General features: G+C 37.5%; 2 protein-coding genes across 12 annotated transcripts in view; one reads left to right on the top strand and one right to left on the bottom strand.

Annotated features, from left to right (window-relative positions):
• Wnk3 (WNK lysine deficient protein kinase 3) overlaps positions 1 to 23,083 on the bottom strand; it is a 143,013-nt gene that overhangs the window by 89,032 nt on the left and 30,898 nt on the right. For 10 of the 11 annotated variants that reach the window (XM_063280058.1, NM_001411818.1, XM_039099806.2 and 7 more), the window contains exons 2-5: positions 18,418 to 19,069; positions 7,207 to 7,379; positions 5,222 to 5,442; positions 3,612 to 3,769 (exon numbers count right to left, since the gene is read on the bottom strand). In XM_063280058.1, coding sequence (XP_063136128.1) covers positions 3,612 to 3,769; positions 5,222 to 5,442; positions 7,207 to 7,379; positions 18,418 to 18,951 — 1,086 coding nt within the window. In that variant the 5' untranslated portion in view covers positions 18,952 to 19,069. Of the gene's footprint in view, positions 1 to 3,611; positions 3,770 to 5,221; positions 5,443 to 7,206; positions 7,380 to 18,417; positions 19,070 to 23,083 lie in introns of those variants that run through there. The other variant, NM_001163607.1, reaches the window with a different exon arrangement.
• The window catches only part of LOC134484045 (large ribosomal subunit protein eL21-like), a 345,020-nt gene continuing 332,467 nt past the window's right edge, over positions 10,531 to 23,083 (top strand). The window contains exon 1 of the mRNA XM_063280430.1: positions 10,531 to 11,070. Within this exon, the coding sequence (XP_063136500.1) occupies positions 10,592 to 11,035 (444 nt within the window). The 5' untranslated portion in view covers positions 10,531 to 10,591 and the 3' untranslated portion in view covers positions 11,036 to 11,070. The remainder of the gene's footprint in view (positions 11,071 to 23,083) is intronic.

The raw sequence follows: 23,083 nt of genomic DNA, 5'->3' as shown, positions 1-23,083 counted from the left end.
TTAAATTGGGATGGATACTTTAGATCATTTTATGAGTTATAGATATGTTGTCATTTTAGGAGTTTATTACAAATAATTATGGTCTTGGATAGGGAGGAAACAAAACAAAAAAGAGAGATTCGATTTGGGATCTCTTTTTCTCTTCCTCTTTCTCTATCTTAATTAGGTAAGAGAAAGGGGGTCAAAAAGAAAAAAAGGAGGATATAGAAATATTATAGGAAATTAGACAAACGGGTAGAATCTACTCTTTTTTATATTTTTTAAGATTTATTCATTTGTTATATATAAGTACACTGTAGCTGTCTTCAGACACAGCAGAAGAGGGCATCAGATCTCATTACAGATGTTGTGAGCCACCATGTGGTTGCTGGGAATTGAAATCAGGACCTCTGGAAGAGCAGTCAGTGCTCCTAACCACTGAACCATCTCTCCAGCCCCAGAATCTACTCTTAAACAATAACAACAAAAACATTTAATAACCATAATTTTACACTGAAACAGAATTGTGTATACTGATACAGAAATAAGGTTATTTTTGATAAAATGGTATAGGTTATTATATATTGATGAAAGTTAAGGTTATTTTTGATATACATAATCCATACATGTTTTTAATGCTTATTTGAGGTATTGTCCTTATATTTTTTAAGATGCAATATAAAGTTCTGGTCCTTATAAAAGCCATTACAAACTGTTAGGGATGAACTATTAGGTATCATTAAGAAATACAAATTAGGGCTAGAGAGATGGCTCAGTGGTTAAGAGCGCTGACTGCTCTTCCAGAGGTCCCAAGTTCAGTTCCCAGCAACTACATGGTGGTTCATAACCATCTGTAATAGGATCTGATGCCCTCTTCTGGTGTGTCTGAAGACAACCACAGTGTACTCATATACATAAAATAACCTTAAAAAATTAAAACAGAGACAGAAGGAACACCCATTCAGAGCCTGCCCCACATGTGGCCCATACATACACAGCCACCCAATTAGACAAGATGGATGAAGCAAAGAAGTGCAGACCGACAGGAGCCGGATGTAGATCTCTCCTGAGAGACACAGCCAGAATACAACAAATACAGAGGCGAATGCCAGCAGCAAACCACTGAACTGAGAATAGGACCCCCGTTGAAGGAATCAGAGAAAGAACTGGAAGAGCTTGAAGGGGCTCGAGACCCCATATGTACAACAATGCCAAGCAACCAGAGCTTCCAGGGACTAAGCCAATACCTAAAGAGTATACATGGACTGACCCTGGACTCTAACCTCATAGGTAGCAATGAATATCCTAGTAAGATCACCAGTGGAAGGGGAAGCCCTTGGTCTTGCTAAGACTGAACCCCCAGTGAACGTGATTGTTGGGGGGAGGGTGGCAATGGGGGGAGGATGGGGAGGGGGACACCCATGAAGAAGGGGAGGGGAAGGGGTTAGGGGGATGTTGGCCCGGAAACCGGGAAAGGGAATAACACTCGAAATGTAAATAAGAAATACTCAAGTTAATAAAAAAAATTTTAAAAAAATCTTAAAAAATACAAACTCATGGTCATATTAGATACTAGTTTAGTTAATTATAATAAAATATTTTCAATGTTGTTCAGATAGGAAATAGCTAAGAATAAGCAATGTTTGAAAATTACATATACTATAGATAGTGCTCAAAAACCTCAGAGATCCACAAAATATGGCATTTTAAATTCTTTCATTATTAAAAGAGCTTTTGACTATGAAATAGTTTTGCTCTAGGCAGTACCCCCATTCCACTTCAAAGAAGATAATGATCATCAATTACTTCGATATGAAATTCCTTCCAATTGTGGAAAACTAGCCACTAGGCAAAGAAAATGCCTAAGCTTCAACTACAGACAAATCTGTCCAGAAAGGATAAATGGACATAGGGAAGTCTATTAGCAAGCTCTGAAAAGACAGGGCAAGAAAGTCCTTTATAATTCCTGCTTCACAAAAAGTTGGTCAGAGAGCCTGGGCCAGAAGGCTGAAAATAGATGTTCCAACAATATAGAGAAGATTTGGGGTTGTCCAGGCAATCAGCTGCCTCTCTCATTTCTATAATTTTTGGAAGCTATGTCACTTCATTTCCTGAATACTCAGGTAATATTTGTTCCTTCTCAGAACTCTGATGGGGTTGAAGACTAGATAGTCATAGTCTTACTATAAGCTTAAGTTGTTTAGGATTTAAGATGATGTTCTGGGTCTAATAATTATATTCAGTTTATATTTGAAAGAAGAGCCTTTTATTGGACTAAAAATAGAAATTGTAAACAGATTATCTTGTATATTGTATAGATGTATCATTTGTCAATTAAAAAGCCTATGGCGGGGTTGGGGATTTAGCTCAGTGGTAGAGCGCTTGCCTAGGAAGCGCAAGGCTCTGGGTTCGGTCCCCAGCTCCCAAAAAAAAACAAAACAAAAAAAAAAGCCTATGGCTTAGACAGGAAATGGGAGGTAGGGCATCTGGGAGGAGAAAGGATTCAGGGATAGTGCCAGGTAAGGGTGATCTGCCTAGGAAGATGTAAAGAAACAGACACATGTTACAGAACGTAGGTTAAAATAATTGAGTTATTTTAGTTATAATTCCAGTCAGAGAAGAGCTTAGCAATATGACCAAGGTATTTGAATATGTTTTCAGTCTGAGTCTTATTTCTGGACGCATGGGGCTGAGAGAAAAAAAACAGGACTAATTTCTACACTTATTTTATACTTCTTTTTTCTTATTTTCAGGATTGGGTTTCAAAATGTAGCCCAGGCTTTCCTCAAAGTTACAACCCTCTTTCCTTAGCCTCCCAAGTGCTAAGATTATAAGTGTGTACCACCATATCTTTCTAGTTATGCCTTAATTTATATTATTCTTCCCCCTAGAATATAAGTTCTTTGAGAGTAGCAAATACTTCTTGTCATTGCAGTCCTTGCAATTTCTAACATTAAAAAATTATTCATAGCAGGGGATTCAAATGTTTTACCTCTAAAACTGTATATTGAGAGTGTTTTCATAATTGCACACTTAGAAATATTATAGTCCTTCAAAATCTTCTAATCAGTCTTTATTATGCAACTTTAAAAACAAAGGCCAACAAAGCCAAACACAGTGCTCCGCACCTTAATTCCTAGCACTTGAGAGGCCGAGGCAGGCAGATCTCTGAGTTTGAGTCCAGCTTTATCTACAGGGTAAGTTCCCAGATAGCCAGAGGTACACAGTGACATAGTGAGACCTTATCTCAGAAAAAAAAATTAAGACCAATCTAATATCTAAAAATTTACTATAAAGATGATATACCTGTATATTTTCTACAAAATAATGTAGAATGAATAATGTAGAATGTAATGTTTTATATGACCCCAATAGAGTTCAAGTACATAAATAGAAACTTTTATAAATCTAAAGCTTTTATAAATGCAACTGTTAAACTAACACTGTTATATTAAACTAATCCATAATGGATGTGGTTATTTTTTTCCACTAGAGTCTTATTTATATTGGTCAAGCATTCTACCCCTAAGCCACACCCTTAGTAACATAATTAGATTTAGCTAAATTAATTTTATCAATCTCAATATAAAATGTGGCAATCTGTCAAGTAAATTGAATAAAATTATACCTACACTGGTTACTTTACGGTATATTTGTGCTGCATTCTGGCACTCAGAATATGGATACTCCGAAGTAGCCATTTCCAACATACACATCCCAAAAGCATAAACATCTACAGATTCATCATAGTGTTCTTCATACATCTCTGGCGCCATAAACTCAGGAGTGCCTGTAAAATAATACCACAACCATATTTTTATTAAAGGGAAAAATATGTTCATTAATTCTTTCTTTCCCATAAAAATTATCTGTCAGTTTCTGCCCCCTCAAAGCAAATCAATAAGTTAACCCTGGTGTAGTGGTGCACACCTTTAGCTCCAGTACTTAGGGAACAGGGGTAGGTAGATCTGTTTTAAGTTTGAGGCCAGCCTGTTCTACAGAATAAGTTAAAGGACAGCCTTAGTCATGTAGAGAGACCCTTTCTCAAATAATCCCAGCAAATTTAACATTTCGTACTAATGAAGTACAAATTATTATATTCAGTGTTAGGTTAAAATGTTAAAAATCTAACTTTAGACAGGCATGGTAGCTCACACCTGTAATCCTAGTACATAAGGGGTAATCAGGAGGACAGTCAGAATTTTAAGGGTATTCTTAGCTATATAGTATGCTCAAGGTCAGCCTGTTCTATATTAAAATCCTGTCTCAAGAAAAGACCAAGCATTTATGATATAAGCCTTTGATGCCAGCACTTAGGAGGCAGAGGCAGAGGATCTCTGAGTTTGAGGCCAGCCTAGTGTTCATAGCAAATTCCAGGTCAGCCAGAATTACATAATAGATAGGCCCTATCTCAAAAAACAAAGATAGCTAGAAAATTAGATAAAAATCTGATTTTATTTATTACTTTTAGTTCAAACTTGGATAAATTAATTTAGTAAACTTTGATCTTTATGTCCTCAGAATCTTTCAATAACCCTTAATAGATGGGGCTGAAGAGATAGTTCAGTGGTTAAGAGCACTTGTTGTTCTTATAGAAGACCTGAGTTCAGTTCCTAGCACCCACACAATGGTTTACAACTGACTGTAACTCCAGCTTTAAGGGCTTCAACACCATTTTCTGACCTCTATGGGCACAGCATGTGCGTACCACACAGACATACATGCAGGCAAAATACCATATATGTAAAATATTATAAATTTAAAAAATAATAGTTAACACATTCCATAAAATACATATACTAGGATGTATTAAAATAGGTCAGTTTTCATATAATTGCTCTTTCAAAGCACATTCAAAACGATTTCAAAGAAAATCTACAGTTGAGTGTGCTGGCTGGGTCTTAAAATCCAAAGGATGAGGAGCCAGAGAAGGGAGGATTAGGAATGCTAGGTCATCTTTCACCACATAGTGAATTTGAGGAAAGTCCAAGTTACACAAGATTCTGTCTCAATAAAAACTAGCATGCTAGCGCAAGGCCCTGGGTTCAGTCCCCAGCTCCGAAAAAAAAAAAAAAACTAGCATGCTTGTGAGTGTGTGCATGTATGTGACATAAATAAAGCCTTAAAAAATAGGCAGTGGCCAAAATTTGGCTCAAGACAGTAGATAACTTATCATTTCTGTTCCAGCCCTATTAACTGTCAAATCGAATATACAGTAAGTAAATTGTAAAACACTAATCACCAATGACACTCTTAGCAAAGGATGTGCGCATTAAGGTTGCAAGTCCCAGATCACCAATCTTCACAGATCCAGTGGGTCCTGTGATGAAAATGTTGTCACATTTCAGATCCCGGTGAATAATAGGAGGCGTCCTTGTGTGTAAGAACTGCAATCCTTTTAAAATTTGCCTGCACCAGCTTCTTAAGACCTTTGGTTTCATGACTTTAAATCGTTTTAAGTACCTATACAAAGAAACAAGGTTCATATGTAAACAAACATTCCCAGAAAATTCTATAAATACCACTGAGTAAGATGTTCTGATTACTTACTTACTATGATTGTTACCTCTGAATAATTTTTTTTTTTGGCTCTTTTTTTTGGAGCTGGGGACCGAACCCAGGGCCTTGCGCTTCCTAGGTAAGTGCTCTACCACTGAGCTAAATCCCCAGCCCCACCTCTGAATAATTTTTAAGGTTTATTTTTTATTTTCATTTATGTATTTGTTAATATGTACAAATGGACAAATGCCCGTGGGGGCCAGAAGAGGGCACTAGACCCCTGGAGCCAGAGTAACAGACAGTTGTAAGCTGCCCAGGATGGACACAACGCCTTGAACTCTGATCGTCTGCAAGAGCAGCAGATGCTCTTCACTACTGAGCCATCTCCCTAGCCCCAGATTTATTTTCTATTGTCTGCTGTAGCAAAATAAAAATCTATCAAAAGCCCCATTCCAATCTAATCTTTCAGTGACTTATAGGTCACTTAAGTTTACCATCCCACCTCATAGTCCCTCAAAGAAATGGTTTGACCTACTCTAAAAGGTATTTTACAAAGTCCAGCACTTTTAATTCAAAATAACAATCATACTAGAATGACTTTTTTGGAATGGAAGCACCATTTTCAAAAGAAAGCCCTTCTCTGCTTCTAAATAGTTACTTCCCCAGCCACTGGAGAACTTGGCTACATAAACTGTTAGTGTCAGATGCCAGGAAGAATGTGCCCTTCACATTGAATTATTTACCGCTGATTACACAGTCAACTTATACCAATAAAATTGATTACAAACAAAAGAGTATAATTATATAGTAGTTATTCCTTACTAGATGTGGAAGTTTGGCCAAACCCTTGGCAAGTCAGTATCTTTTAAAAATGCAATCACAATCTCTCTATAATATATAATATTTTCAACTCTCAAATTCGTTAATCTCTAAAACATTACCTTTTGTGGGGTGTTTTTAGAGTTAATTTTTTGTGTAAGTGCGTGTGTGTGTGTGTGTGTGTGTGTGTGTGTGTGTGTGTGTGTGTGTCTGTGTGTGTGTGCATGCGCGCGCGTGAAGTGCATGCACTAAGTAAGTGCCAGGTACTTAGCTATGTCAGAAAAGGCCATTGAATTCCCTGGAACTAGAGCTATTAGTGGTTGTAAAACAGCACACTGATGCTAGTAGCCTCTACAAGAGCAACAAGTGCTCTCTCATTTCTGAGCTATCTCTACAACCCTCTTTTTTGTGTTTTTGAGGCATGATTTCTTGTAGCTCAGGTTAACTCCAAACTCATGATGTAGCCAAGAATGACCCTGAAGTCCTAATCCTCCTATCTCTACTCCACCATCCAGTGCTGAGATTTAAGGTGGATGCTATTGTTCGTAGTTTTATGTGGTGCTGGGGATTGAACCCATAGCTTCATGCACGCTAGGCAAACATTTAACCAACTTAGCTTGATCCCTAGGTCCCCAAACATTAACTTTTCAGCACTACATATTCTAACAAACTTTATAAGTATGCTGATTTTTCAATTAATCTGAAATAGATTCTACAAGGTTTTTTGTTGTTTTAATACCAGAAATGGACCCCAAATCCTTGTACATACTAAGTAAGTGCTATTTCACTCAGCTATATAGTCACAACCCTTCTACCTACCCTTAAGCCAAAGTTTATAAATAACTTTTATGACTCATTAAAATAGTTTTCATCTCAACTGGCACTATCGCACTATCAGAGTCGACTTACGTCTTTAAGGTTCCTGATGTCATTAGTTCAGTCACTAAAACAATACATTTCTTTCCTTTCAATATGGACTCCCATGAATCGTAAAATCGAACTATATTGGGATGCTGGAGGCCTTTCAACATCTCAGCTTCTTCTTTGAACCGTTGCTGCTCAGCTTTAGTTAATTTGCGGTCCTAAAGTAGAAGAACAAGTTCCAAGTTAACACCACAGAAATTTCCATGCAAATTTCTAATAGCTCAACTGAGTGGTTTACTGTGCACATGTATGTGTTATACCTATCAATTCTTCTCAATGTCTATAGAATTACTGATATTCTTTCTTAATTAATTTGACTCTTCCATGAAGCAATGCAACTATTGTTACATTTCACAACTATGCTATGAACATACCTACATAATATCAATGTCTAAAGGGTTTTGGGGTATAGTTTGGTGTTAGGGTGCTTATATTATCTCAAAATGAAATTACAAAAAGGAATAAAATAGATAATTGCAATATTTCCCTAAGAAATCTGAAGTTTTCATATTTGGAAATCTCTAAAATTAGAACAAGAATAATCAAAAGGTAGTAAGACAAAGAACTTTTTTCCAGTTTAATTTTTTTTCTTTTTTTTTTTTCTTTTTCTTTTTTTCGGAGCTGAGGACCGAACCCAGGCCCTTGTGCTTGCTAGGCAAGCACTCTACCACTGAGCTAAATCCCCAACCCCTCCAGTTTAATTTTTGAATTGTCAAAACTGGTCTAAGTTTCCAGAGAGAAATATTGGGCTACTAACTAGTGAAAGACCTTCAAATAGGCACTGAACCTCTAATTTGCTACATTACAATGGTAAAAGTCATAGGCACAATGTTTATAATAGTCTAAAGGACTGTGATCCTAAAAATCTGAAGTCAGACAAACTTTCAATTAGATTAAGAAAGGAAAACTGCTTATATTTCTAGAAAACATCCACCCACACCACTTTTCTAAAAATATACTTAAGGACTTTCCATAAAAAATGGCCCAAACTGTTATCACAGCCAAGAACCTATGACTACACAGGTCACTGGCCTGGAGAAGAACCTACTAAATGAACATAGTAGAAAACCAACTCCTAAAGACTCACTGTTATACCCATAGATTAGTGCATCTCTCAACCCTCATCAGAGGAATGTCTTTGAACAGCAGATGGTGATTAACACAGAGGCTCACCATGACCAACATGCAGACAACAAGATATCATACAATGGTAAGTCCTAAGTGGAACATCTACCTCACACCCTGTTCCTCTTAAGGCTCAGGGATCATTGCAGAAGATGGCCAGAAAGATTATAAGAGGTGGTGGGTGACTACAACAGTGTTTCTAGAATACAACAGAGAAGCTGCATATATGTATTCACAGCAGTAACGACAGCATGCAAAACACCTGTAGAACTTAAGCCAGACAAAATTCCATCCATAGCCAAGGAACTTCTGGCAACTAACAGCTGCTGCGCACTGACAAATAGAATGATTCTATCATTTGTATTCCCATGAATAATCTATGAAAGAACAAAAATAAACATAAACTTGAACTACTAGTAGCTCAGCAAAAATAGAAAGTAAAAATGTTAATATGTGTCAATTTCTCCATATGAGCCATTGTCAGCAGCAGTTAGTACAGTGAGTATTTTAAGCTACTTCAGTAGGTATAATTGAAGATATCAGATTATGGTTTTAATTTTAATTAACAATAAATAACCCAATTAAAACAAAGACTTGAAAGGAAATGTAGATAATATCTCAGGTATTAAGCATTCCCCAAGCAAAAAATGATGAAATGGGGCCATGAGTTTGATCACTGGTAGTGACAAAAACAAATGAAGTCATGTTTTCCATGTGTGTATAGATCAACATTGTTGATTAGTTCTGTTTGTTTGTTGAGACATGGTCTCATTACGTAAGCCAGACTGGTCTGAAACCCACAGAGATCTACCTGTCTCAGCATCCAAGTACTAGAATTACTCTGTCTGGCAACATCATATGGCATCGTCCTTAGATTTTATCACTGTTAGTAACAAAAGTGATATGTTGTTCATTTTGTTTTCCCTTGAGATGAGATCTCATGTAAGCATGATGGCATTGAACAACTGAGCCTCCTGCCTCTATGGCCTAACATGCTAAGATTATAAGCAAACACCACCATACTGTGCTTTGTTTGCTGCCCTTTTGGATGGGGTTCTCTCTCTTGCCCAGGTCGGCCTCAAATTCATGGTCCTATTACCTCTGCCTTCCAAGTAGCTAAGATTACAGGTTGTGCATTGATACTTCACAGGTTTATTTTTAAATAACTACCTACTTGTGTTTTGTTCTCTCTCTCTCTCTCTCTCTCTCTCTCTCTCTCTCTCTGTGTGTGTGTGTGTGTGTGTGTGTGTGTGTGTGTGTGTTTGCTTTTTCTTTTGCTTTCTTCCCTTAGTTTTTCTTGAGAGGGTTCCTCTGTTGCCCTTGATGTCTTAGAACTCTGTACACCAGACTGGCCTCAAATTCAGAGATCCACCTGCCCTCTGCTTCAGGAGTACTGAGATTAAATGCATGTACCACTATTGCTGGCAGATAATATACTTTATTAACTTAAGGTATACTTTGAATTTGCTTAGAAGTGCTTTTGTTTTGTTTTAATCACAATAACAGAATCTTCATTTTTAGTTATTTATTTGATTCTACATACTTGTATGAGTCAGAGTGCATGCAGAAGTCACAGGGTCATTTTTCATATATATTTGTTGGAAATGTTGGTATATAGTTTTTTAACATGTATCTATTTGGGTTTGAATGTGTAGGGGAGGGATGCCACAGCATTCATGTGGAGATGAGAGGACAACCCTCTGCAGTCTGCTTTTTCCCTCCAAAACCTGTGTCCTGGGCATCAAACTTAGATCATCAGGCTTAGCAACAAACACCTTTACCTCTGAGACATTTCTCAAGTATTAACAGTTTTGGCATCACAGGTTGTCCTCTGATTTGCTTTTTGCTTTGCTGGCTTGAGACAATCAGTGCTCTGGAAAACTCAGTAGAGGTTTATGCCTCTAGTCGTCCTATATCACAGAAGAATCTGAGACTCAAATTCTCCAGGAAGATACTTAATATCAACAGGAAATGATAATTAGGTCTCTTTCTTAGATTTGGACTATTCTATTTTCTACCCTTATTGATTTTGCTAAAATAGAAACAATATTGAAAAAATGTGCTAATACTCATAAATATCTCATATGAGATTTTCATAAAAATAGCTTTATCATCCTAGAGCTTAAAAGATTATCCCATTTTAAGGAAATTGCTTTAAATTAAGTGATTTTGGGCCGCGGCAGCCATCTTCCAGTAATTCGCCAAAATAACAAACACTAAAGGAAAGAGGAGAGGTACTCGGTATATGTTCTCTAGACCTTTTAGGAAACATGGAGTCGTTCCTTTGGCCACATACATGGGAATCTACAAGAAGGGTGATATTGTAGACATCAAGGGAATGGGCACTGTTCAAAAAGGAATACCCCATAAGTGTTACCACGGAAAAACCGAAAGAGTCTACAATGTCACCCAGCATGCCGTGGGCATCATTGTAAACAAGCAAGTTAAAGGCAAGTTTCTGGTCAAGCGGATCAATGTGCGGATTGAGCACATCAAGCACTCAAAGAGCAGAGACAGCTTCCTGAAGCAGGTGAAGGAGAACGATCAGAAGAAAAAGGAAGCCAAAGAGAAGGGCACCTGGGTTCAGCTGAAGCGCCAGCCTGCACCACCCAGAGAAGCCCACTTTGTGAGGACTAACGGAAAGGAGCCTGAGCTGATGGAGCCCATTCCATACGGAGCCATGGCCTAATATACACAAAGGAAATAAAAGACCCGGACTGCAAAGTGTTTTCCTTTAAAAAAAATTAAATGATTTCGATACACATACACTAATTTTGCTTTTTAATTAAGAGTCTCTACAGTAGTAAGGGCACCAGTGGAAGGGGAAGCCCTTGGTCCTGCCAAGACTGAACTCCCAGTGAACGGAAATGTTGGGGGGAGGGTGGTAATGGGGGGAGGATAGGGAGGGGAACGCCCATATAGAGGGGGAGGGGGAGGGGTTAGGGGGATGTTTGCCTGGAAACCAGGAAAAGTAATAACAATTGAAATGTAAATAAGAAATATCCAATTTAATAAGGATGGAGAAAAAAAAAGAAAAAACAAACAAACAAAAAGAGTCTCTACAGAATTCTATCCAATGTCTTCTCAGCACCTACTAATACAGTCATGGCTTATTGATAAGTTTCCTGGTACAGAATTATTGTTAGCTTCTTTTTCTCCTACTTTTATGTTGCTAGAGATATTAAACCTACAGCCTCATACATGCTTAGCTAGTATGTTATCACTAAGCTATACTCCCCATCTTTTTTTTTAAATTTCTAAAGCAGCAAAAAAACTATGTTTGATGTATTGGTGAATTGTATTTGTTAAAAAAATTGCTAAAGAATTTAACTACTGTAACTGCTGCATTCATATATGATAACATTATTCTGTTTCTTATACAATATAAGGATTTAATATTAAGATTGTATAGTTACAAAATTATTGTGATTATCATTGGTTTTTTATTTTAGGCAGAGTCTCTTTATACAATCCAAGTTGGTCTGTAACTCAAAATCCCCCTGCCCCTGCCTCCCAAGTGTTAGGACTATAGGTATGTACCACCTACCACCACATCCAGCTCAGGCTTGATGAACCGGGATTTAACAGTTTTAACACTGAAATTTCGTGTCACTTAAATTTCACTGTGAAATATTAAGAGCGCTGGATGCTCTTCCAGAGGAACCAAGCTGAATTCCCAGCACCCACAAGGAAGCACACAATCATCTGTAACTTCATTTCCAGAGGATCCAACACCCACCTCTGGCCTCCATGGGCACCAAGCACACATGGTAAACAGACATTCATACAGGCAAAACACCCAAACACACAAAATTAAAATAAATATATCTTTTAGAAACAAATGAAAAACAAAGTAATGTAGCCATTTGTTTCCCCTACTGTAGCTAAACCCACCAATCACTAAGGTAAATAATTAAAAGTGTCAATGAGACATCGACACCATACTATCCGCCCTCACACTACTGCTGTTCCTCCAACACTTCAGTTTTATTAAACTGCTCTAGAACTACAAGTAATAAATTGTTATGCTTCCCTTGGAATGTATTCCCTTAAGTTAAATTGTCTTCACTTAGTACTTTTCGTAGTGCTGGGGATGGAACCCAGGGCCTTGTGCAAACTACTGAGCCCCTGGACAACAGGTTCTGAGACTAAAATAAAAACATATTCTTATAATATTTCTGTGTTTTTTTTTCTTTTTTCTTTTTTTTCGGAGCTGGGGAACAAACCCAGGGCCTTGCGCTTGCTAGGCAAGCGCTCTACCACTGAGCTAAATCCCCAACCCCTATTTCTGTGTTTTTAAGGAAACTGAAATTCCAGCTCTGTTACTACAGTTATCCAATACCACATGGTCATCTCTAAAAAATATGCACATATAAGCTGGGTGGTAGTGGTGCGCACCTTTAATCCTAGCACTTGGGAGGCAGAGGCAGGCCAACTTCTGTGAGTTCAAGCCCAGCTGTCTACAGAGTTGGTTTCAGGATAGCCAGGGCTACACAAAGAAATCTTGTCTCAGACAAAAAATAACAACAAACATACACATATATGAGGGTTAGAAAGTTGGTTCAGAGATTACACACATTGCTTCCAGAGGACTCAAGTTCAATATCCGGCACCCACATGACAGTTTACAGCCATAAGTAATTCCAATTGCAGAGAATCCAATTGGTGCCCTCTTCTGGACTCTTTGTACACTATGCATGCACACTGCAGCTCACACCTGTCTGTAACTCCAGTTCCAGAGGACCCAATGCCCTCACACAGTCAGGCAAAACACAGAAGCACATAAAATAAAAATAAATAATTAAATTGCTGGGCTGGTGAGCTGACTCAGCAGTGAAGAACACTGGCTGCTCTGCCAGAGGTCCTGAGTTCAATTTCCAGCTACTACATGGTGGCTCACAACCATCTGTAATGGAATCTGATGCCCTCTTCTGGCATGCAAATATACATGCAGGCAGAGCACTTGTACATTAATGAATGAATGAATTAATGAATAAGTAAATAAATTTTTAGAAACTTAATGAACATCAGGAAAAGACTATACAAAGCTAAGAGATGGTGCGAATTTATAAATACAGAGTGTAGAAAATAGAAAGTTGCCATTTCAGGCAGGAGGATCACAAGTTCAAGACCAGCTTGGGCCATCAAACTCTAGATAAGTCTTACAAACAAACAGAACATCATAATCACAATGGAAATTACTTGTGTAAAGACATCAAAGAGTACCAAAACCTTCTTGAGATGTATTTCAGTGTCAAAGTATATACTCCTAAGATATTTACTAATCTAACAAATAGATAATGGGAACAATCTGACAGTTGTTAAGTGGTCAAAATTACCTTATCATTAACATACATCAACATAATATATCCTTGCTATCGAAGACTAAATAGAGGGGCATCACTTTTGTGATATTATTGACAAAAAATACAGAGCTTAGCTAGCCAACCATGGATGCATGCTGTAATAATAGTATTTAAGAATCATAGTAGAGAACTGGAGAGATGGCTCAGTGGTGAAGAGCACTGACTGCTCTTCCAGAGGTTCTGAGTTCAATTCCCAGCCACCACGTGGTGGCTCACAACCATCTGTAATGGAATCTGATGCCCTTCTCTGGTGTGTCTGAAGACAGCTACAGTGTACTCATATAAATAAAATAAATAATTTTTTTAAAAACGAATCATAGTATAAGGATTTTAAAATGAGTTCTTGGTGTTTGTAAGCTACATAGTAAGACCTCATCTCAGAAAGAGAGAGGAGAGGGAGAAACTGCTAAATACACTTCCTTTAAAAGTTCAAGGAAACACTAGAAAAAACTGTTAAAAGAAGGGGGAGCATATGAAGTACACATAGTATAGAAACATGAATGTGATCAAAGAACTGAAAAGAGGAGTATTTGCAGACAAACTAATATATTCTGCTTAAGTTCAATATTTTAGTTTATGGTATATCTTTGTAACCCCTTTGTAAGTAGAAAATCACCTGAAAATAAGTTCAAAAAGAAAATGAGGTAGTAAAGGAGTAGCACCTCTGTTTCCTTCTGCTTCTAACCCTCTCATTTCCTTTAAACAAACCCATAGTTAAAAGCCCTTTCATCTTTTCGCTAACTCCAATCTCCAAGGCTAGCTCATATATGAACTATGCTCATTCTACTCTAGGCTTTATGAAATCTGTCTGTGTCTGCTTTTTTGCCCTTTTCCTGTCCCTAGCATTTAGTATAGGTCTGACACAGTACAAGGAGTGTTTGTTGACTAACCAAAAGAAATGACAACTGTAATAGTTCATATTCATTTCCTATTGCTACAGTAACAAATTAGCATAAACTTAGTGGATTAAAGCACAGATGTAATATGTTCCAGAAATGGGAATCAGAAATCTACAGTGAGTCACAACAGACTGGAATTCAGACAGTAGTGCTGTTTTTTCTGGGGACCCTAGGCAACTGTTTATTTCCTTGCCTTTTCCAGCTTTCTAAGGGTAACTGCATTCCTTGGCTTGGTGACCAAATACTGCAACAGCATCACTCCAAACTGTGCTTTTATTCATAGATCTTTCTCAAATGATTGCCAACCTGCTTTTCTCCTTACAAAGACTGGTGATTAGATAAACCAAGCAAAATTCACTATTTTCATCTCTAACTTAGCCTCACAGCAAAGCTAGTTTTAACCACATAAGGTTGAAGCCACGGCATCTTTGAGATGTCATTATTCAGCCTACAACACATATCAACTTCTTTCTCTTTCTTTTTGAAATCAATTCCACAAGTAACTAAAAATAACTCACAAAACTATTTAGGGATTAATGATTATTTCCCAGACCAGACTTGTCCCTTCCACCATCATCCTTTGCCATTTTGCAAAAGCATTTGTCTCTGGTTTACATTTAGTCATGTTGTATAATTTGTTAAACAAAGAAACCAGAACACACATATTTGAGCAAGCTTCATCATTCCTAGATTCAGGAGAATCTCTTTAGCCCTGGGTCTACATTTAATATCTATGGCTGGATCTGACGAAGACAAAAGGAAATAGAACTAAATAGGATTGTGAGGACTTTAATGGAATTAACCTTATTTATTTTATTGGTGGCTCAAATAGAAAGGGTACTAAAACTGTTTTAGAATCAAAATTAAGTGTCTTACAGTGAATATTTCAAAAAAACTGTATTTTTAAAGAAACAAGATCTGACATCTAACTCATTATTTTTCTGCATCAAGCTCCTAAATGCTGGGATTACAGGTGTTAGCATCATGCTTAACCCTTAACTATGAATTTTCAGCTACTTCTTCTTCTTCTACATTAACTTAAATATAATAATATAATAATCACTACTATAATAAAAATGTACATACAGTGTTCATTCAACATGTTAACCTGCTATATAGTCTATTGTACCTATTTTTTTCTTGCTGGTAGTTTTGCTTTGTTTTGATTCTCAGTGGCAGCTTTAGTTTAGTTCACAGACTCTAGCTGGAGTTGCTAGGTGTCTAGGTACAACTTCAAGGAGGTCCAGGTCTGGAGGTATAGCTCTACTGGCAGAGAAGTTCAGCCCCTGAAATTCAAATTAACTGGGCATGGTGGTATATGCCTGTAATCTCAGCACTTGGAAAGTGGAAGCAGGAAGCTCAGAAGCTGAAGATCATTCTCAGCTACATAGCGAATTTGGGGCTAACCTAAAATATATCAGAACCTGCCTCAAATAAAATATAATAAACTTCCTACACCAAACTGTTAAGATTAAATTTTAATCCACCCATACGGCAACCAATATAATTTTACAATGGGTGGAATCTGGGTATTTCATACACAGCATTAGAACTTAAACAACAACAACCTATCTGTAGTGGCTATCTTTAGTCAGTCTTAAGTTTGGGATTTGTTTCCCGTTGGTGTTGGTGGTGGGATTTTTGTTGTTGTTTTGAGATAGGGTCTCATGTGGCCCAAGCTACATATAGTCAAGTGGGACCTTGAACTTCAGATCTTCCTGTTATCACCTGCCAAGTACTAGAATTACAGACATGTATACCACCATGCCCAGTATATGTGGTGCTAAAATTGAACGTAAAGCTTTGCTCATGCATGCTAGGGCAAGCACTATACCAAACTGAGCCATATTTCCAATCTTAATTTTAAGCGTCCCATATGAATGCTAATACTTTTTCATGAGTTGACTGAGGTTACCAAGGCTTGGTCTCCTTATATTTGACCTATATCTACCTAAAACTATTGTCATTATAATACTTTATGTGCTGTTCTATCCCTCATTTGTTTTTTTACTCCTTTTAATTTTATTGTTATTGATTTGAATTGTGTGTATTTGTGTACATACATGAGTACAGGTGCCTGCAGAGACCAGAGCCATCAATTACAGGTGATTATGAGCCACCTAACATGGATGCTAGGAATTGAACTCAGGTCCTCTGGAAGAATAGTATGTGCTCTTAACAACTGAACCATATCTCTAGCTCCAGAAATTCTATTTTTTTTTATTCTGTAAGAGTGTTTGCCTATGGTAGTAGGTGGTTTTAACCACTAAGCCATCTCTCTAGCCCCGGAAATATTTTTATAAAGCAAGTTTTATTGTATATTTTTTATTCACATTTCTTTTTTTCATCAGAATTATTTTACTTTTTTATTGGATATTTTTTATTTACATATCAAATGTTACTCCCCTTTCCGGTTTCCTGTCCATAGCTCCCTATCCCATCCCTCTTCCCCTTCTTCTATAAGGGTATTCCCCCTCCCCAACCACCCTCACTCCCTGCCCTGACATTCCCCTACACTGGGGGGGTCCAGCCTTGGCAGGACCAAGGGCTTCTCCTCCCACTGGTGCCCAACAAGGCCATCCCCTGCTACTGAAGCCATGGGTCAGCCCATGTCTTTGGGTAGTGGTTTAGTCCCTGGGAGCTCTGGTTGGGTGGCATTGTTATTCTTATGGGGTTGCAAGCCCCTTCAGCTCCTTCAATCCTTTCTCTAACTCCTACAAGGGGGTCCCTGTTCATAGTCCAATTATCCCTCATTTGTTAATAGTACTACATAAAAATATCTACTTGGGCTCACTAACTTCTGTAGATTCTGGTGATTTCAGTTTTCTGTAGTTTCAAAGGCATGAGGATAGAATATCAAAAGAAGTTTTCAAAGAGCCAAAAAGTATTTTTCCTATTTGTAAAAATATATGAATTTCACGTGTTTTTGTAAGGAAAAATAAAGGCAGATATCATACTGAATACATCCCTATCATACACTTAATTATGTAGTTTAAAAATCAAATAATGAGACATATACAGTCAATTCTTAAAATGAGATGTTAGTGAGAATGTGGGGAATTTCCTAAAGCTAATAAAATAATTTTCCCAAAGACTGTCACAACACAGATTTTTTTTGTTCTTAAAACAGTAAAGGAAAGCAAGCATAGTTGGCATATGCCTATGACCCTAGCACTAGAGAGACTGAGACAGGAAGACTATCAGTTTGAACACAGCCTGGGCTACATAGAGAATTCAGGGCCAGATTGGGCTACATACCCTGTATCAAAATAAATGATAAATGTAAAGTGAAACTTACTTGTATTTCCAAAGGTTGGGTATTTTTATAGCTCAGTCTTAGACTACTTGCCTAGCATATGCGAGACGCAAAATTTGATCTCTAGCATTAGATAAATGAATGAATGAATGAATGAATGAATAGAGAGGAGAGAAGGGGGTATAACTCATTGACAGAATACCTGTATAAGGCTCCGCGTTTATTCCCAGCACTGCAAAATTAAGCTAAAAGCAAAACTGGTCTGGAAATATATCACAATGGTAGACTATTTGCCTAGTTTGAAAAGGCTCCTGATTCCATCCTTAGTATGACCAGAAAAGAAGAGGAGGAAGAAGAGAGGGAGTAGGAAAAAGAAAAATAGGACACTGGGGGTGAAGATAATTTTTACAAAGCTTGGCATGTGTTTCAAGATAAGAGTATAATTTCTAGATGATAGTGGAAGGGCTCTTCGCCTCTTTATCCTGGATCATGCAGGCAGTCCTGGCAGCTAAATTTGGAATTAATAAGGCCAAGAAAATTATATACTCACCTGTAGCTCACACCAAGCAACTTCAACCCATGTTTCAGTGTCCAATCCTTTATATACTGTTTTAAAAGCGCCTCTTCCCAGCTCTATATCAAATTTTAGAAACCTGCCACTAGGGGACGTTGCGACAGCCTTCATTTCTGCTTCTTCTTCCATTTCCTTTTCAGTTTTCTCCTTGAAGCAATCTTTTGAGGATTCTGAGGTTGCCTTTGAACACTGCTCATATTTAACTTCTTGCCCACCTCTTAGCACATTTGTAGGAACTTTTTCTACTCTTGAAATATTTGTTGCAACTTTTCTTTCATCTCTGCGGGAAGATTGGGCAACTTTGTCATCTTCTGTCATCTCAACACTCTTTCGGAAAAATCTCTTTCTTTCAATGGTTTCCCCAGAAGCAGAAAAGGTACTGTATTTTTCCTTTATTCTAGCTTCTACAGTCAGAGGTGCAACAGCCCGGGCAACCCTGCTTTGAAAGGAAACTCCATCAGGCTTCTCAGAATCTTCTGTGCTAGCTGGCTCCCCAGAATCAGTGGCCATTGTAACTAAAGTTGGCACTAAACTTTTTCCTGCTTCTCTCTTCAGTCCACTTACATCTCAGGTATCAGAACTATCAGAATGCACTTCCTTTTATGTAGTCATATATTCCCGTAGCAATCTGAAGGATGGAAAAGAGATAGTTTTAAAACCATCTTACAACAGAAATTGTTGAAAAAACAAGTCACCTGATTTATAATTGCTTCTTTCTTAATAAAAAGTTTATTCTTGTTTCTATACAACTAAGACTTCAGGGACTATGTGTTATCATTTTTAATATAGCTACAGTGACTACTAAAGCATGTTGCATACAGTTCAATATGTCTTCAAACACAGATACCTAGTTCTCAGCTCATCTCAAACCCCCAAATTCAATATAGGTGCCCAAATCCTGAATTCACTTAGCCATACATAAGTTGAGTAAAAATACTACGTTTTTCCAGAAGAATTTTGCCTAAGATTCTGAATTCACCTGATACTAGTTTCTTTAATTTGTGCTAAAATATATGTAGAATCAAGTTTACTATTTTAACTATTTTACATGAAGAGCCCCATAGCCTTGATGCATTCCTTAGTTACAATGTTGTGCTATCTTCACATCTTACAATGTTTTATTATTTGTGTAAGTTAGCTCCCTCGTTCTAACTTCATATGAATTCCTGGGACTAATCTCGAGCTGTCTGCCTGACAAGCACTTTATACACTGAGCCATCTTGCTGGCCCTATCATCACTTCAATCCATTCCCCAAACAAATTCATCATCTTAACCTCAAAGTCTATATTCATTATGGAAAAATGTCCTATCCAGCTGAGAGCTATGGAATGCACCTATAGTCCCGTTACCAGGGAGCTGAGGGTAGAGAATCACCTAAGAACCAAAAACGAAAAATAACTTTTTTCCCATGTATATATGGAAAATAGAAGTTGGTGTGCATTGTCTTCTTTAATTGCTCACCATATTTTTTGAGACAGGGCCTTATTATTTAGTCCTGGCTGCATAAAACTATGTAGACCAGACTGGCTTCCAACATACTACATTGTCATCTTCTGAGATATACAGAAAACAGTTACAACATTACTAATTAAGAATGCAGGCGAGCAGCATACAAAGTTTCAGTGTACTACTTTGCTACTTTTTTTTACATGTTTGAAATTTTTCAAAATAAAATTATTTCAGAAGGCTGGGGAAATAGGCCTGCTAGTAAAATGCTTACTTGGCAAGCATGAACCCCTACATTTAGCTCCTCAGAACCCTTGGAGAAACCAGGTGCAATAATGTATGCTGAGGAGCCAGAGAAGGGAGAATCCTTAGAATGAGTTGGCTAGCTAGCCTAGCCAAATCAGTAGGCTTCAGGTTCAGTGTCTCAAAATATAAAGTGGAAGGTTGGCTGTGGTGGCCCATAGTTTTAATTCCAGAGCTTTGAAGGCGCAGGCAGGCAGCTCTCGGCCTTGTCAACATAGTTCTAGGCAACCAATGACTACGTAGTAAGATCCTGTCTCAAAAAAGGTAGTGAGCAATTGAAGAAGACAGGTTAAGATATAGGCACAGGAATAGGCATGTACTTTCTGAAAAGGAGCTCAATATCACAAGAAATAATCCAAGAATGTATAAATGACATTGCATGTAATTAAATAGCTCTGCCTAGAAAAGGAAATAATCACAAGGTCAAAAAGACAACCTACAAGGAGACAGGAGGAGGCGGGGGTGGGAGGGAGGCAGGTCATGCCAGGACAATGGAGGCTGACATAAAGGTCTCATTCTGTGTATTTACAGGTTGTTATCAATGTTCCTAAGGGATGAATGGTATCAGGCTTTGTATGTTTAGGTGGGCAATTATATATTACCAATTGTATCTAAAGTTATCGTGCTGTGTGTTCTTTTGATGGTTTGAGTGTAGGAAAGTCTGCGGCGGCAGGAGACACTGGGCCGCCAAAGAATTGGGATATGTTTCCGCCAAGATATCTAGCAGATATCTTGGGACACCGCAGTGCTGGACCTAGTGAGGTAAAAGACAACTATATTTTTTATTTTTATATTTTTACATTTTAAGTCTTTTTATATTTTAAGTCTTTCAGGATACTCATATTCTTTTTAACGTGGGCTCCACGGGAATTTTGGGTTGAAATCCTAGTTAGACAAGCTACTTCTAAATTACAGGTATTATTAAAAGGTGATTACATTTGTTTTTAGAAAGAAGAGAATAAAGAGATTACCTGAATCAGGTAGGGATTTTCATCCATGGTTCAGAACTTAGATAAGGAAAAATTAGTCACTACCTCCAAGTAAAGAGTTGTGATGAATGTCTGTAACACCAGGGAGAGTGAATGCAGACATATAGAAGTAATAAAGAAAAATCTGTGGCTCCGGGTAGAGAGCTTAACAGATGGATATATTTTGGACTAAAGTCCTGGTTTGATACGTTGCTTATTAATATTAGAATTGATAAAAGGTGTTTAATTTGTTTTATGAATTACCCCGCTAAAGGCCATATGGCTCATTGATACCAGCAAGCCAGGGTTTGTGGTTACTTTCGATATTTACCACAACAGGAAGCTCGGAATCTATTAACGTGGGCTCCACAATAATTTTGGGTTCATTTCCTGATATCACAGAGTACAAAAGCCTATCAGGTTTATTGTTTAGCTTTTAAAAAAATTGTTTAATCTTAATAATGGGTGTGACTTTGAGTTTTATGGTTATATTATTACTCTGGGAGAGAGTACATAATACAAGCTTTTCTGGTTACAGACTAAGGAACACAGTATTTTGGGAGAAAGATTTTGTTTTTGTGTTTTTAAAAAGTGTGATTAGGCTCTAGAAACCTCACAGAGTCATATTGATCAGATTTGATCGAGGTAGACCGCCTGAAAAATTGATTCAGGAGAATCAAACAAGATATCTCAATTCTAAACTTTTGTCTTAAGAGTTGTATTTTACAGAACGTGTCTACTTGGATTCCTGGTCTCAAGGACTTTCAGCTGAGTCCAGTTAGGACATATCAGCTACAGTATTTGCTTCATTCTTCCTACTCCCTACCCCCAAGGATATCTCAACGCCCATGTACAGCTTGAAGAAGTTATAGAGGAGTCGTCGCCCCAATTCCCTGGACTTTGGGGGGCTGAAAGTGGTTATTCTAAAGTTGTTTTTATGAGGAATTTAGAAATGGTTGTAATTTAACAGGGAGGAATTAGCTAGATTGAGTTATACAATCGTAATCTCATCTGTTAACTAAGCTAAAATCATATCTTTGCTTTGATATAGAATTTATTTGTTAAAAGTTTAAAAGTACAGGGTTTAGTGCAAGTCCTTCTATTGATGTCATTACAAACTTCTGAGTTGATTACACATGTGAGTTAAGGGTCAAATAGCAAACATATTGCTGACTTTGTGAGAGTACTTTCAAGATATTATTAAGATATAAAGACAACAGTTCAGATGGTCTTATATAGATAGATGATTTTCAAAAACGTCAGAAATCCACAAACTTTGAGATTTAAAGTTATTTATCTTTTGTTGAGATATATCTGCTCCTAACAGTTCCCCTTTGGCGGATTTAATGAAGAATATGAACATCTCTACCTCCAGGTGAGGCAATACTTTGTGGCTAGGCAGCCACTGGACAAAACTGCCTGTTTCATCTGCAGACTAATACTGTCCAGAAAAGGACAAATTATGCAGAATAGTTGACAGATAAATCCTGCCAAGACAGGGTGATCAGCCCTTCAAAATCTGCATTTCAAGAGTCTGTCAGTTGATTTTGGGCCAGAAGGCTAAAGACTTGCACTCACATGTTGCTAACAGGGGACTGTGCTAGTGGAGATTTGTCTCTACAACCTCTCAGTTCTAGAAGCCGTGTCAGTCTTTCTATGTGTATAGATATTTGGTCATTCAAAGATTTCTGATGGGGTTGAAAACTGATTATAGCCTCATAGCCTATCAGGCTGTATAACTCTGAATATACATATTTTATTGGATAGTTATCAGATAGTATACAAGCTAGCCAAGATATAATATAGATTTTAAGCCTTTCTTAAGCTGGAATGAATAACTAAATGTTCTGTTTAACTGATATACTGATGGACTAGGTGTTGAGTATATCATATGCTTTATAAATTGTAGAATGGTAATAATAAC

The sequence above is a fragment of the Rattus norvegicus genome, chromosome X, assembly GCF_036323735.1.
Source record: "Rattus norvegicus strain BN/NHsdMcwi chromosome X, GRCr8, whole genome shotgun sequence".
NCBI lineage: Eukaryota > Metazoa > Chordata > Mammalia > Rodentia > Muridae > Rattus > Rattus norvegicus.
This window is presented reverse-complemented; position numbering and strand designations above follow the sequence as displayed.